Source organism: Oncorhynchus tshawytscha, linkage group LG16, assembly GCF_018296145.1.
Source record: "Oncorhynchus tshawytscha isolate Ot180627B linkage group LG16, Otsh_v2.0, whole genome shotgun sequence".
Lineage (NCBI taxonomy): Eukaryota > Metazoa > Chordata > Actinopteri > Salmoniformes > Salmonidae > Oncorhynchus > Oncorhynchus tshawytscha.
Window position 1 is genome coordinate 68,651,425 of NC_056444.1, and position 16,888 is coordinate 68,668,312.

At 41.2% G+C, this 16,888-nt stretch overlaps 2 protein-coding genes across 4 annotated transcripts; both read left to right on the top strand.

The window, feature by feature from the left end:
• The first annotated feature begins 887 nt into the window (after nucleotides 1-887).
• On the top strand, nucleotides 888-7,267 carry LOC112216214 (sodium/potassium-transporting ATPase subunit beta-1-interacting protein 3-like). Of its 2 annotated transcripts, XM_024376050.2 has the most exons (6): nucleotides 890-1,151; nucleotides 2,121-2,258; nucleotides 3,610-3,690; nucleotides 3,854-4,051; nucleotides 4,607-4,664; nucleotides 5,701-7,267. In XM_024376050.2, exons 1-6 carry the CDS (start codon nucleotides 1,098-1,100, stop codon nucleotides 5,709-5,711), a joined length of 540 nt encoding a protein of 179 aa, XP_024231818.1. In that variant the 5' UTR covers nucleotides 890-1,097; the 3' UTR covers nucleotides 5,712-7,267. The 2 variants fall into 2 exon arrangements, with proteins under 2 accessions (XP_042155477.1, XP_024231818.1); XM_042299543.1 differs by lacking the exons at nucleotides 4,607-4,664; nucleotides 5,701-7,267 and adding an exon at nucleotides 4,247-4,585 and having other exon boundaries at nucleotides 888-1,151.
• Nucleotides 7,268-8,932: 1,665 nt separating this feature from the next.
• On the top strand, nucleotides 8,933-16,002 carry LOC112216195 (YTH domain-containing family protein 1). Of its 2 annotated transcripts, none has more exons than XM_024376018.2 (6): nucleotides 8,933-9,358; nucleotides 9,860-9,884; nucleotides 11,960-12,039; nucleotides 12,378-14,000; nucleotides 14,259-14,303; nucleotides 14,473-16,002. In XM_024376018.2, exons 1-6 carry the CDS (start codon nucleotides 9,332-9,334, stop codon nucleotides 14,500-14,502), a joined length of 1,830 nt encoding a protein of 609 aa, XP_024231786.1. In that variant the 5' UTR covers nucleotides 8,933-9,331; the 3' UTR covers nucleotides 14,503-16,002. The 2 variants fall into 2 exon arrangements, with proteins under 2 accessions (XP_024231786.1, XP_024231784.1); XM_024376016.2 differs by having other exon boundaries at nucleotides 8,934-9,358; nucleotides 11,945-12,039.
• The last annotated feature ends 886 nt before the right edge of the window (nucleotides 16,003-16,888 follow it).

The following is a 16,888-nucleotide window of genomic DNA, read 5'->3' on the forward strand; positions in this document are numbered from 1 at the left end:
AGTAAAAGTCTAAAACTATTTGGTTTTGAATATACTTAAGTATCAAAAGTAAAAGTACGAATAATTTAAAATTCCTTATATTAAGCAAACCAAACGGCTAAATGTTATTGTTTTTTAAATGTATGGATAGCCAGGGGCACACTCCAACATCATTTTCAAACAAAGCATTTGTGTTTAGTGAATCCGCCAGATCAGAGGCATTAGGGATGACCAGGGATGTTCTCTTGATAAGTGTGTGAATTGGACCATTTTCTGTCCCCCTAAGCATTTAAAATGTAACGAGTACTTCTGAGTGTAAGAGAAAATGTATGGAGTAAAAATTACATAATTTTCAGGCTAATGTGGTATACATCGCTGGATTAAAACGAATAGGCCTATTATTCCGGAGCCTATTTTACTGTCTCACAGGTCACAAGAAGCTGGAGCATAAAATAAAATCCTTGTGAAAAAGTGTGCCCTCATCACTGTGATTCCAACCCGGCATATTGAGTGAAGCTGTCCTTCAGCATCAACCAAACACACGCACAGTGACGTGCGCAGGTTTCCCTGGTTTCCCTGTTTGGCTTATAGACTTCATGAGTTTGACATCCATTTCTAGTAGGCGTCTACTTCCACGGTCCACGATGTGTGAACCAGTGGGTCCCTCTAGGCCTACGGAATGCTTGTACGTGACCACAGATGAGGGTTGCTTGAAAGTTAACAATTTGGGGGGTAAGAATGGACCAATATATGTTTGTCCTGTATTTCAGAAAATATCACGGAGACCATTTTGTCTGGGTCTACTCAACGTGTATGGCATTGTCCCTTACACCACATGCTGGCGTTTTACACTAGTAGTCCCAAGCGTCCTTAGCGCCACACCTACCGGAGCATCGGAGTAGGGCTATTACTATGCCCCCTACCCTCCCCCTCGTTGTAACACAGACCTTACGTGTTTTTCATCTCGGCCAGTTTTATTCCACCTCCGCAAACCACAACACGTCCCCGCACCAGAGCTTGTTTGGATATAGGACTATTAAATTTGCCCCTCTGAATTTACTAAAAGTCATATTGCGGTTTCGATTCGTGTATTTGAAACCTGTTTACGCAGAGATATAATGGGGTGCTGTTCAGGACGATGTATGCTGATCTTCTTCTGCACTCTCCAATTGGTGAGATCATTCTTCTGTGATGATGCTATCTCTACTGTTTACATACTTTAAAAACACACCTGCTACCATTGCCTTGCTTTACTTCTTCTCCTGAACGATTAATGCCACTTCCGCTGGCTGATGTTGTTGAAATTGTATACTGATATTGTTAATATTTTCAGATTGAGGAAAGGAAGTAGGCATATTTTACAATTTGAGATATAAACATTTGTACATTATAGCTAGTTCCCACGACTCACGAAACCCAAGTCAAAGAGTCTTAACATTTCCATATCCAACTAAATTGAATAAAAATATGTTGTAGTAAAATTATGTAGCCTAATAGTTGGACACATAGCCTATATTTGTGTTCTGAGAAAAACATATGTAAGTTCTATTAATATAATAGAAATATTACTGGTCAATCAAACATCAGTTAATATACATTTTTATCTAGCTAAGATTTTTGTATTCATGCTAATTTATTGTGTGTTTTAGAGTACAGCATTTTCATGTTTATCTTGAGTTGCCGATGGGGAAAGGGAGCCAACCCCCACTCTGTCTGAACCTCAGACTTTGTCCTTGCTCTTTCTTCCCACCCTGCCCCCCTTTTGAGTGATGGAGAAGGGCGACCTCAGAGGACAGAACTCATATCCCTGCTCTTCCCCTCTCCATGCAACATGCTTTGTCCCCCGTGGCTCAGTTACCTTGACAACCCAGAGAGAGCAGTCATCATAGGGAAAAAAATATGTGCAGTGGATGTTTTATAGGGTATATAGGAGGGAAATGTCCATTTAACAAGTCACAACACCATCATCCATCTCTCATTGATTCAGAACCAACTGTAGATTAGAATCTCTGAAGGGTCTGGACCCAGTGAGTGGATGACTTGATAAGATGCTTTATCATGCATAATACTGTAATAGAGTTTCTCTCCCCCCCCCCTCCATCTCTTTCTCCCCCTCCTGCTCTCTCCCTTTGACACACCAGATGACAGCATTGGAGAGGCAGGCGTTGGACTTCCTTGGGTACCAGTGGGCTCCCATCATGGTCAACTTCCTGCACATAATTATGGTTATCCTCTGCCTCTTTGGCACCATTCAGTACAGACCACACTATGTTGTTCTAGTAAGTCACATCTAGGCCACACTACTTTTGTGTTAATCTGCCCCCACCTTGTAATCAACATGGATAATTTGATGAAATGTGTCAATTCTTCATAGAGAATGGAACTGTGTTGAAGGCAAAGCCATTTGTATAACTATTGTGGAATAGCGTTGGCCACTGTTTGAATTCTGTCATGTATAGTGATTTGCCACCATATAAATAGATACACATTACAGTGAATTCGGAAAGTATTCAGTCCTTTTGATTTTTCCCACATTTTGTTACCTTACAGGCTTGTTCTAAAATGGATTTAAAAAAAACAATTCTCCCTCATCAATCTACACACAATACTCCATAATGAAAAAGCAAAAACCGTTTACAATTTTTTTGTGCTCCTTTATAAAATAAAAAATGGAAATGTCACATTTACATAAGTATTCAAACCTTTTACTCAGTACTTTGTTGAACCACACTCATGCGTTGTCTTGGCTGTGTGCTTAGTGTCGTTGTCCTGTTGGAAGGTGAACCTTCACCCCAGTCTGAGTTCCTGAGCGCTCTGGAGGAGGTTTTCATCAAGGATCTCTCTGCACTTTGCTCCTTTCATCTATCCCTCGATCCTGACTAATCTCCCAGTCCCTGCCACTGAAAAACATCCCCACAGCATGATGCTGCCACCACCATGCTTCACCGTAGGGATGGTGCCAGGTTTCCTCCAGACGTGATGCTTGGCATTCAGGCCAAAGAGTTCAATCTTGCTTTCATCAGACCAGAGATTCGTGTTTCCCATGGTCTGAGAGTCCTTTAGATGCATTTTGTCAAACTCAAAGAGGGCTGTCAGTTGCCTTTTACTGAGGAGTGGCTTCTGTCTGGCCACTCTACCATAAAGGCCTGATTGGTGGAATGCTGCAGAGATGGTTTTCCTTCTAGAAGGTTCTCCCATCTCCACAGAGGAACTCTGTGCCTTGAAACAATCCTGTCTCTGAGCTCTACGGACAATTCCTTTGACCTCATGGCTTGGTTTTTGCTGTGGCATGCACTGTCAACTGTGGGACCTTATATAGACAGGTGTGTGCCTTTTCAAATTATGTTCAATCAATTGAATTTTCCACAGGTGGACTCCAATCAAGTTGTCAAAACATCTCAAGGATGGTCAATGGCAACAGGGTGCACCTGAGCTCAATTTCGAGTCTCATAGCAAAGGTCTGAATACTTAAGTAAATAAGGCATTTCTGTTTCTAAAAACCTGTGTAGATTGATGAGGAAAAAAATATTTAATCAATTTTAGAATGAGGCTGTAACGTAAAAAGTCTTATACTTTTCGAATGTACTGTATGTGTCTAAAATGCTCATCAAATATATGTTCATCCCTCAGTACCTGCTGTGGACATTACTATGGGTGGCATGGAATGTCTTTGTGAGCTGTCTCTACTTGGACCTGGGAGGCCTTTCCAAGGTATTGATCACTAATATTCAGACCCACTATCAACTAGCCTAATTTTGCCACACCTTGAATTGTGTGTTCTTTTGGCATTGAATCAATCAGTCTCTTTTTTTCCAAAACAATTATATACCATAAACATGTTATCATGAACAACCCATATGCTGTGTCACTGCAGGAGAGCGACCTGCTTTCTCTGGGTGTATCCTCACACCGTTCATGGTGGAAAGACAACAGTCCAGGCTGTGATGACAGGGACCTTCCTGCCACTAGATGGCAGAGTCTGGAGAGCCCAGAACTCATCTCTGCTCTGGGATGCTGGCTGGAATATCAATACATAGAGGTCCTACACTGCATTGTACAAGTCCTAATCTCTGTGAGTTCTCTCTCTCAGGAGAGGTAAAAAAAACTATAACATTATAAAATGTAAAACATTTCTCACCAGAATTCAACTGTCAACACTCTCCCCAGAGTTCACCCAGAATATGTATTTTGTAACACTCTCACCAGAATATCCTGAAACACCCAAATGGATCCACAATGACATTCTATTCATTCACAATTCTGACAGATTCCAGTGTAACTACACCTAAATCACATTGAGAACAGACCACAGATGTAGAGAGCAAGAGCAAGGCAAGAGGAAGAGAGGAAGCAGTGTAGGGCTGGGAGGAAGGTGAGGAAGAAAAAGAGGCCATCAGCATGTGAGTAGGAGTTCTGTGGCAGGTGCTTGAAGGAGCTGAAAAGTTGATGATGAGAAGAGGCTGTCATTTCCGGAGCCAGGTTCCCAGAGCAGCTGCCTTGCTGTCTCTGTCTGTCCACCTCCCCACCCATTTCTCTCCCTCTCAGAAATAAATTCAGAACATATCTATACTGTGTTCTTCATTGTAATGTAATGTTGAACTTGTGGTCTCTGTGTTTGTGCCTACAGTTCTTGGGATTTGCCTACGCCTGCTATGTGGTCAGCACCTTCACAGAGGAGGACAGCTGTATGTGAATTTTCAAAGTGCATTTTACACGTGGTCACAACAAACAAGAAAACACACAAACTAGAACAGATACTAAAGCATTAAGTCACAGGCACATAAATGTAATACTATCAATGCCTCTTTTTTTCCAACCACCCCACTTTTTAGTTATTGTAATAATTTATACCCTTCTAATTATGAGTTGGTTCAAACTGTCTAGAGGTTAAAAGAGAATATTCAATAGAAAAAGTACATTGACCAAGTTAGTGTTGCATCATTATATATTTATTTATGTTAATTATTATTTTTTTTCAGTTAATTTCATTGGTGGGGTTAATTTAACCAATAAAGCCCGAGGGGGTGAGATATATGGCCAATATACCACGGCTAAGGGCTGTTCTTAAGCACGACGCAACGTGGAGTGCCTGGATACAGCCCTTAGCCATCGTCTATTGGCAAAATTGCTATTATAAACTGGTTACCAACATAATTAGAGCAGTACAACAACATTTTTGTCATACCTGTGGTATATGGTCTGATATACCATGGCTTTCAGACAATCAGCATTCAGGGCTTGAACCACTCAGTTTATAATACCCATCTAAACCATCACAGTTGTACTTATAGTGTTCAGAATTGGGCTGTATGTGCCATTACTTTCTCAGGGGGGGAAAAATCATACATATTCGGCACACACAGTGTCGTTCCAGACCATACAAACGTACGTGTGTGTCTGTGTGCGTGCGTTGGCACATATTTGATATTGTAGTACACTCTTAGAAAAAAGGGTTCCAAAAGGGTTCTTCGGCTGTCCCCATAGGAGAACCTTTTTTGGGTTCCAGATAGAACCCTCTGTGGAATGGGTTCTACGTTTTACCCAAAAAGGGTTCTACCTGGAACCAAAAGGGTTACTCAAAGGGTTGTCCTATGGGGACAACCGAATAACCTTTTTACCGTAGGTACTAGGTAGCACCTTCTTTTCTAAGTGTATTCAATATGTTTCTGTATGAGACTGTGCAGTTACCTTATTATCTCGCCATCATGTTTTGTTTTACAGACTATAAGTAAAGATTTCAAGTGGATTGAAAATGACTGACAGGCAAGGAGGGCAGAAGAGGTACAAGAGAGTGGAATATCTCCAGTCAGTGAAACAGAAGACATTCCCACAATGCTCACAAAACATAATTCCTCTGCCTACCAGCACTCTTAATGCATACTAGAGTAAACCAGCATGAGTTCTCTGTTTAATGTAATGATGGTCGATACTAGCTTAATCCAGATCTGCAAAGGTGGAAAGAGTACAGAAATATCCTACTCAAGTAGAAGCACTGTTAGTTTAATGACATTTTATTCAAGTAGATGTCAAATTACTGGTGTAAAAAAACTACTCAAGTAAAAGAAAAAAAGTAGCAAATTTAAAATAAAATAAAAATAAAAATAAAGAAGTTACTTTTCAAATAAAAACATTGACTTGATACTTAGCTAATTTCTCTAAGGTTATCTGAAAGTTGTTACACATAATCTTTTCCATGCATTACATTAAAAAGAAAGAGAGGAAATGAATGTTCAGTGCAAGGAACTAGGAACTAAGTTCAGTGCAACAAGGCACATCTGCATGTAAAAAAACTAAGAATTTGTCAAAATTATACTATTAATATTAGAAAATAAAGTAAACAGTCAAAGTGTATTTATGATTTTAAAAAGCAATACAAAATAAAGTGCCTAAACAATAAAGTTGACAGACTTCAATATACTTCAGACTCCAGAAATAAACATGTCTAATCCTACACCCATTCATCACCCCTTCGTTACTTGTCCATGGGACCGGGTGACATTCACTCACTCCCCCATTCACACACACTCCCCCTCTTTCCACTCAGTAAATCACTAAATCACTCACTCACTAAATCACTCGCTCACTCACTCACTAAATCACACACACACACACACACACACACACACACACACACACACACACACACACACACACACACACTCTTTCAATCAATTACCAGGGGTGGAAAGAGTACTGAAATATCCTACTCAAGTAGAAGTACTGTTACTTATATAACATTTTACTCAAGTAGAAGTAAAATGACTGACTTTGAAAAAATGCCCGAAAAAAGTACAAGTACTTGGAAAAGCTACTCAATTATAGTAACGAGAGTAGTTGTAATTAGTTACTTTACACCTCTGAAGATCTGTTTGTGTTTTTGCCTGCTCCATTGTCATTGTCAAGTTGTTTGGCATAACTATTCCTAGTTGGCAAGAGAGCAGAAACAGACTGGCACCCAGGCTAGGTCAATACAGGTACACTCAGAACACTACTGATACTTCTGACATAACATGTATCAGTGTGCAGGAAATAGTATTCGTTGTATTATGACATAATGGCACATTGTAAAAATAAGCAATTATGCAAACAGTTGAATATGGACTGAATCCTATAATTGTGTGTCCTACATTGATGTTAATAAGAGATTTGCACGAAAACTACAGTCACGTGCAAATTATCAAAGTTTTGTATACAGATTTCAATTTAGGATCTGGACCTACACTACCGTTCAAAAGTTTGGGGTCACTTTGAAATGTCCTTGTTTTTGAAAGAAAAGCCATTTTTTTGTCCATTAAAATGACATCAAATTGATCAGAAGTACAGTGTAGACATTGTTAATGTTGTAAAATGACTATTGTAGCTGGAAACGGCTGTTTTTTTAAATGGAATATCTACATAGGCATACAGAGGCCCATTATCAGCAACCATCACTCCTGTGTTCCAATGGCATGTTGTGTTAGCTAATTAAAGTTTATAATTTTAAAAGGCTAATTGATCATTAGAAAACCCTTTTTCAATTAGATATTCCATTTAAAAAATCAGCCATTTCCAGCTACAATAGCCATTTACAACATTAACAATATCCACACTGTGTTTCTGATAAATTTGATGTTATTTTAATGGACAAAAACAATGACATTTCTATGTGACCCCAAACTTTTGAACGGTAGTGTATGTGAAGGTATCCGTCTGTGTGTTTCTCTCTCTCTGTGTGTGTGTGTGTGTGTGTTTGTTTGTACACAGTACAGTACAGTAGTTCATACATGAGAATGTACTGATTCCAGACACCAGAGGAAAATAAAGACATTTAGTAAATAATCTTCAATATTGTGATAGAAATAAGTTAATGTCAGTGGTTCATGTAAAAAACAAAAATCTTAAAGATATAGTCAGGAAGCATCTCCTAGGCCTACCTCTGAATTTCTTCTGAATGTAGATGTCACTGCTGGGGAAAAGCCCTGAATGTATCTTTAAGTGGATCTTGTTGAAATAAACAGCACAAATTCTTATTCTCACTCACGGCCTAGGAACAGTGGGTTAACTGCCTTGTTCAGGGGCCGAACGACAGCTTTTTACCTTGCCAGCTCAGGGATTCGATCTTGCAAACTTTCGGTTTGTCTACCTGCCGCTAACCACTAGGCTACCAATCCAATGTTAATCATTGGGTTGGTCAGTGAGTGTCACTCAATATTATTCAATATTTGCTCAAATTTTTTCAACTTAGAGTCCAGTCCATCAAATCAGAATATGATATAAGTATTGCAGGGCTGTAGTGTACTCAGAGCCTATGATACAGTTTCTCTATTAAGCACTTACAACAATGTGTTTGTCAGTCAATTAGAGAAACACAACAGAATAATTGCATAATTTTAAAAGTGTGAACGGAAACAACTCACTAAATTGCTTCACTGCACTGTTTCACACTTTGTCTCATAGTACTTAAAAAAATATTTGTGTATTTAACCTTTATTTAACCAGGAAAAGCTCATTGAGACCCAGAGTCTCTCTTTCATTACAGAATTAAAACATACAATACAACATGATTCAGCCTAAGAAAAAGCATTTACACTCCTCTGTAACAGTCTCCTATCAACATTTTAAATTCATTCAATGGCACTAACATATCTAGGTGAAGCCTGGATTGTAGACTATTCCATGCCTTTAGTGCACAGGTAAGCCTACCTAAGTGACTTGCAGTCGTCAAGATAATATCGTAATGTATATCTAAATTGCAATAGAGAGTTATTTCTCTAGCACGTTTTTATTTGATAATCAAAGATTTACCTTGAATATAGTAGATTGAGCCCCAAATAATTCGGCCCGTTTCTGGACGTCCCCCACACTCTTCCGTTCGATTGGTTAGCGCGCTGGCTCGTCATCGCGGCAGAAGGTTAAAATCACAGTCGATATTGAAACGCGACTACCGCGGTACTCCCATTGAAGATGAATTACTTCCGACGTTTGGTCTTTGACGCACCGCGCCTGTTGTGCCGCTGACGTCAATCCCCTTCATTTAGACCCCGGATGAACCTGCCAGTGGGGGAAGTGAATAGGGCCATCAAAGCACAGTAAATGAAATTTGGTGGAGGGGGGGAAGCTCAAATAAACTCTTAGCAGTGGACCCTTCGGAACACCTCCAAATTGGATTTAAATAAACGCATGGGGACTGGCGTAATTGAACAGTGGAGCTAGCTTGCTACTGACTAACGTAGTATATAGAAGAAGAAAAAACTTGCTTTTAGCAAGCTAGCTAACGTTACTCTACTGGGATCCGAAGAAAACGTAGTTTTTGAGAGAACAGACGTCTAATTGAAAGGCTTCTACACAAATCCAGTGGCTTGCTTCATGAATTATGTCTGCAACAAGTATTGACCCTCAGGTAGGCAGGCTGTATTTGCCGGGAAGATATCCATTCAGCGTCAAGAAGGCCTTTAAATTTGATAAAAGGGGGTTATGTGTCCAATCCATCCCTGTTACCATTGCTGAGATATGCGATGCTACCAACTAGCTAGCTAACGTTTACTCAAATGGGGTAATGGTTTGGTAGTTAGCCGCTAGTTAGCATTTAGCAATGTGGTTTGCTAAAAGTCTGCATTTCCGATTATTGTTAGGAAAACTTTCATCTGTTGCAAAAGTGGTTAACCAGCGCTAGCAAGTTGTTTTCAGAATTAACGACGCCCAATATTATGATTACTAACCCCTTTCATATGTGCTAACGCTGTCAAAGATTGAGCCTTATATCTGTAGTTAGCTAGCCAGCTAATGTAGCTAAGCGAACTTCTAATTTTCAGTGCGCGTGTATTGTTGTCTAGAAAGTAGAATGCTAAAATGTTTTTTAAATATTTTTTTTTACATTTAAACCAATTACACGGGACTGAAGACTTCAAAAGGACAAGACGCTAAAGGTAAGAGCACTGTAGCTAACGTTATCGTAGCTTTGCTAGACAATATTTGTCGCTGGCTGCTAGCTAGACGATGATTGCTCAGCCGGTGGCGGGTCGCGAGCACAGACCATGCACTGAGTTACCAACAATGCACCTGCGGTGTAAATACAATGCTGGCTCTTGCAATACAGTAACATTGGTCAAAGAAGAAGTCAAGTCGTGCTAGGGCAGGGGTTCCCAAACCTTTTTGGCCTGCTACCCTATTTTGATATAAATACAAAAAATTGCGACCACAGCCATGTAAAAAGGTGATGTAATCAACGGACCATGTTTATCTTTGTAATTGGGACTATGACAGTCTTACAAATCAGTCTGACAGTGCATTTTACAGTATTTTACAGTATTTCAAAGTATGGTTTTAAGTGACTGAAATGCATCAAACATATTGGGAAATTCAGAAGATCGGGCAGTTTTATTATCATCTGTGTAGGAAAGATCATTTGTTCTCTAATTTATTCCCTCAATCCACACACAATACCCCATAATGACAAAGCAAAACCAGTATTTTAGGCATTTTTGCAACAAACCCTGGAATTATTACATTTACATAAGTATTCACACCCTTTACCTAGTACTTTGTTGAAGCACCCATTACAGCCTCATGTCTTATTGGGTATGACACTACAAGCTTGGCACACCTGTATTTGGGGAGTTTCTCCCATTCTTCTCTGCAGATCATCTCAAGCTCTGTCAGGTTTGATGGGGAGTGTCGCTGGTTCAAGTCTGGGGTCAGGCTGGGCCACTCAAGGACATTCAGAGACTTGTTCCAAAGTCACTCCTGCTTTGTCTTGGCTGTGTGCTTAGTGTCGTTGTCCTGTTGGAAGGTAAACCCTCACCCCAGTCTGAGGTCCTGAGTGGTCTGGAGCAGTTTTTCAAAAAGGAACTCTTTGTACTTTTCCCCGTTCATCTTACCCTCGATCCATACTAGTCTCCCAGTCCCTCCCGCAAAAAAATATCCCCCCAGCATGATACAGCCATCACCATGCTTCACTGTAGGGATGGTGGCAGGTTTCCTCCAGATGTGACGCTTGGCATTCAGGCCAAAGAGTTCAATGTTGATTTCATCAGACCAGAGAATCTTGTTTCTCATGGTCTGGGAGTTTTTAGGTGCCTTTTCTGGCCACTCTACCATAAAGGCCTGATTGGTGGAGTGCTGCAGAGATGGTTGTCCTTCTGGAAGGTTCTCCCGTCTCCACAGAGGAACTCTGGACCAAGGCCCTTCTCGCCCGATGGGTCAGTTTGGCCGGGCGTCCAGCTGTAGGAAGAGTCTTGGTGGTTCCAAACTTCCATTTTAAGAATGGCAGAGGCCACTGTGTTCTTGGGGACCTTCAATGCTGCAGACATTTTTTGGTACCCTTCCCCAGATCTGTGCCTCGACACAATTCTGTCTCGGAGCTCTACAGACAATTCCTTCGACCATATGGCTTGGTTTTTGCTTTTGATCAATGGAAAAAGGATGCACCTGAGCTTAATATAGTGTCTCATAGCAAAGGTCTGAATAGTTTTCTAAATAAGGTATTTCTGTTTTTTTGTGTATATTTGCAAACATTTCTAAAAAATAAAATAAAAACGTTTTTCGCTTTGTCATTATGGGGTATTTGTGTAGATTGAGGGGGAAAAATTATCTAATCAATTTTAGAATAAGCCTGTAATGTAACAATGTGGGAAAAGTCAAGGGGTCTTAATACTTTCTGAACGCACTGCAGCTGCTACTGGAGGTTTACTGAAGTAACCCCAGTCATATGACCCAAGCATAATTTTCTCTCGCAAAATAGTCTAGCTAACAGTCATCACACCAGATTCTTTGACATGATTTCAGTGATGCCTTGTTTTGCAAGTGTTACAGTACTACAGAGTGCAGGCATACACTAAGCATGTCTTGTTTTTTCATGAATGAAGGAGGGATACTTGTGTGTTTGTCTGTATTGTTAAGTAAGCATTTCACTGTTAGTCTGCACCTGTTTAAGAAGCATGTGACAAATACATTTTGATTTGACAGTGAAAAATAACCCTACTATCAGTCTTTCCGGTTTCAGTGCAAAATGGCTCACTCCACCAGAAGGAAACTGTCCATGATAACGACTTTGAGCCCTATCTCTCTGGCCAATCCAATCAGGTGAGTGACTTTTGAAATCATGGTGTGTATCTTTGTCATTATAGAATATTTTTCAACTTGGCTGCAGGGGAGGACCACAAATCAATACTGTCTCACAGGAGAATGGATGTTTTCTTGGCTACCTTGTTAGCAGATATTATTACTCCATTGACATCATTACAGATGATGTGTGATGTCTAAGTACTGCACGCATACCCTTTTAAGTCTTAAAGTCAGGGTTTTGGGGTATAAGCTAATGGTCATTGGAGTATTGGTGGTGGTAGGTCATGTTGACATTTAGTTTAATGTGTCAGGATTTTAAAAACAAATTGTACTTACACTCTTTTTCTGTCTTCTAGAACAACAGCTACCAATCCATGACTGACCCTTACCTGTCCAGCTACTATGCCCCCTCCATTGGATTTCCCTACCCTCTTAGCGAGGCCCCTTGGTCCACCGGTGGCGACCCCCCTATCCCTTACCTGACTCCCTATGCGCCCCTCAGCAATGGAGACCACCACTTCATGCATGACACTGTGTTTGGCCAGCCTGGGGGACTTGGCAGCAGCATCTACCCGCATAGGTTTAACTTTTTCCCTGAGAACCCGGCCTTCTCCGCGTGGGGTACCAGTGGGTCTCAAGGCCAGCAGACTCAGAGTTCAGCCTATGGGGGCAGCTACAGCTACCCTCCCAGCTCCCTGGGGGGCACACTAGTCCCTGATGGCCAAACAGGGTTCCACAGTGACACTCTGAGCAAGGCACCAGGTATGAACAGCCTTGAACAAGGGATGCTGGGGCTGAAGATGGGTGGGGATGTGTCTGGCAGTGGCTCAGGTGTGAAGAGCGTGAGTTCTGTGATCGGCGGCAGTGGTGCTGTAGCTCAGGCTGTTGCTACAGGCAACGGTGGAACACCAATTGGCATGCCCCCTCCTAAGCCCACATCCTGGGCCGCTATCGCCAGCAAACCAGCCAGGCCACAGCTGCTGAAGGCCAAGGCCAAGCCGGGCATGCCCATGGGGGGAGCTCTGCCACCTCCGCCCATCAAACACAACATGGACATTGGGACATGGGATAACAAGGGGCCTATAAGCAAAGTGGCCCCTCCGCTGCCCCCCCACCACCACCATCAGCAGCTCCACTCTCATAGCCATGCCCACCTTCCCCACGGTCTCCCCCCTCCCCCTCAGCAGTCCATTCAATCTGCCCAGTCCCTTGTGCAGCAGATGACCATGGGCCCGCCCCCTCCACAGTCATACCAGAACCACAACTTAGGCCCGTCCCCTCAGACCCGCTGGGTTGCCCCACGCAACCGTAATCCAGGCTACGGAGGGGGCAGCATGGACAGCAGCGGTTCCTCTAGTGTCGGGGGTGTTGGGAATGGAGGGGGTGTTCCTCCAGGTTCTGGCTCAGGTCTAGAGAACCACCCTGTTCTGGAGAAGCTACGGGCTGCCCACAGCTACAACCCTAAGGAGTTTGACTGGAACCTGAAGAACGGCCGCGTGTTTATCATCAAGAGCTACTCTGAGGACGACATCCACCGCTCCATAAAGTACTCCATCTGGTGCAGCACAGAGCACGGCAACAAGCGTCTGGACTCAGCCTTTCGTGCCATCGGTGCCAAAGGCCCTGTCTATCTGCTGTTCAGTGTTAATGGCAGTGGGCACTTCTGTGGCGTGGCAGAGATGCTCTCGCCCGTGGATTATGGCACCAGTGCTGGCGTCTGGGCGCAGGACAAGTGGAAAGGCAAGTTTGACGTGGATTGGCTGTTTGTGAAGGACGTGCCCAATAGCCAGCTGAGGCACATCAGGCTGGAGAACAATGACAACAAGCCGGTGACCAACTCCAGGGACACTCAGGAGGTCCCTCTGGAGAAGGCCAAGCAAGTGCTGAAGATCATTGTGGGCTTCAAACACACCACCTCCATCTTTGATGACTTCTCCCACTATGAGAAAAGACAGGAGGAAGAGGAGGTTGTCAGAAAGGTAATCAATCATTCGTCTCCTGTTGATCGCAAAGATCCTGAACTGATCATTAATTAAGGATGGGTTTCGTCAATATTTGTAATGATCCAAAAACCATAACAAACATCTCTTTTACATAGGGATGCAAATCTGAGTTTGTATTTCTTATTTTGTCCCATCACAGCGAAATGTCTACTGTTTTGTATTTGTTTGCTGCCATTTTATTGCGTTTTGTGCAGTAGGTGTAACCATAACGAAATGCCTCTTCTCTTTCAACAGACCTATGAGCCAATTCCAATACAGCGAGGGTCCCGACTTGATCAGGTAAAGAAACTTTTCTAAAATGTCACTTCTATTTGGCTTCTGCCTATTGACATTCTACACTATGTCTCTAAGGGACTAATATACCATGGTTGTGGGGTAGAAGATTATTAATTTATTAACTGTTTTCTAATGGTAACCATTTTGTTTTTTCTTCCCCTCCCCAACCAAGGAACACCAAAACCGAAGTAAACCACAATAGAAGACCACTCCTTATAGCTTGATCAACGGTTGTACTTGGATGGACATATTGAAATTTAGGTCATATAAAAAACAAGAGGACATAAAGAAATTTGTAACTTATTTCTTTTTCTATTTAATTTTGATGACTTTGGCCCACATCAAACTTTGAGCCACCTTGCTCCTGGTCTGGTTCCCAGTCTCCAAGTTGTGTGCACCAATCAAATTGCTTCATCATTTTTAGTGTTCTATATTCTGTATTTTAACCCTGGTCTCCTATTTGTTATACATGCACATCCTTAATTATGATTAACAAATATCTGCACGTCTTTAAAAAAACATGCTGCTGATATTCAGTGACTGTTCAACTTGTGGTGTGAGTGTTGGAGAAACTTTAAGTGCTTGTATTGCTTGTTCTGATTTAGGAAGAGTGAATGTGACAACAGAATCTTGACAAATGTTTGATAACTATACATGGAACAGTTTTATTTTGCATAATCAAAAGAAGTGTTCTGTTTTGCCTTTGTCCATCTGAGAGTGGTTTGTGGATGGTAGAGGATTGTCTATCCAAAAAGCTTCTGCAAATGATTGATATTATGGATAAAGTGAATGTTTTTTTAAAAATGTATCACTTGGCTGATCACTGTTGTGACAAACTATGTGGAAGAGATGTTTTCACAAATTTTTTCAGAGTGGAGCCTTAGCATTTCTTTCTGACAACAGTGTCAATTAAATTATATTTGCTCTACTGTACCTCAAGTGTGTCAGCAAAAAGATTCAAAGGAAAGATGTCTAGAACATCCACTCTCAAGGAAGGTCCCTCGCTTTGTTTTGGATGGGGTGGAAATGCAAACACTCAGTTCAGGTTCTTAGCCAGACAATACGATTGTCTTTTCCCTTATTTTAAATCATGTCTTTCCTTTATCATATCTGTTACATGTCTCTGTTCCCTGTTATTCCAACAATGGGGGTCCCTGTTTAAGTCACTTTGGGGACAAAATGTAGCATGTACTGCTTTTAAATTCAAGATTGGCCTGTCATTTTGTTTCTGCGCCTTGTCATTTCCATACGGAATTCAAATGTGGATATTTTTCTTGCTATAACCCTTCCACTTCATCCTCAGAAATGTTAAGCTTTAATGTACTGGCAAAGCTAATTGAGAAGCCTGAAATGTGTATCCTTATAATTAATGTTACTGATTTAATGTCAAGTGTATGAAAACCCAGAGAATGGTCTTTATGGTATCTGTGTGATTTATTTAATTTTGGGGGGGCTTGCTGTACTGTGTATGTCTGTATGCAAGTGTGAAAGACTGAGAGGGAGTGTGATTATTGAGGGAGTCAGATTTATATAATGGTATAGGAAGTGATTCATGATAATATATGAACATTTACGAAAATAAATGTAGAAAACAAACGTTTAAGTCACCCCTGAATTAAATATGCATTGTATCAAAGGTCACTATCTATCACATTCTTAGATTTGATCATGGTCATTATTAAAGGTATACTATCTGTTGTAAGTGTTTTTGGTTTGTTCCATTGTGAGTGAGGTCATCACGTCTGCATCTAAGGTATGTTTCCCTTTGTAACCCTGTTTCCCTTTGGGGGGAAACCCATTCCTGTTATTCTTTTAGATAAGAGAGAGTGGTGCCTAAAGTATACTGGATGTTGACATACGGTTGAAGTCAAAAGTTTACATACACCTTCGCCAAATACATTTAAACTTAGTTTTTCACAGTTCCTGACATTTAATCCTAGTAAAAATTCCCTGTCTTAAGTTAGTTAGGATCACCACTTTATTTTAAGAATGTGAAATGTCAGAATAATAGTAGAGAGAATGATTGATTTCAGCTTTTAATTCTTTCATCACATTCCCAGTGGGTCAGAAGTTTACATACACTCAATTAGTATTTGGTAGCGTTGTTTTTAAATTGTTAAACTTTGCTGAAATGTTTCAGGTAGCCTACCACAAGCTTCCCACAATAAGTTGGGTGAATTTTGGCCCATTCCTCCTGAACAAGCTGGTGTTACTGAGTCAGGTGTGTAGGCCTACTTGCTCGCACATGTTTTTTCAGTTCTGCCCACAAATGTTCTATAGGATTGAGGTAAGGGCTTTGTGATTACCACTCCAATACCTTGACCTTGTTGTTAAGCCATTTTGCCACTTTGGAAGTATGCTTGGAGTCATTGTCCATTTGGAAGACCCATTTGCGACAAAGCTTGAACTTCCAGACTGATGTCTTGAGATATTGCGTCAATATATCCACATCATTTCCCCCCCCTCATGATGCCATCTATTTTGTGAAGTGCACCAGTCCCTCCTGCAGCAAAGCACCCCCACAAAATGTCTCACAAGGATGAACCAGACTTGTGCTCTACACTTTTTTTTCTTAGGTCTAGGTTGCA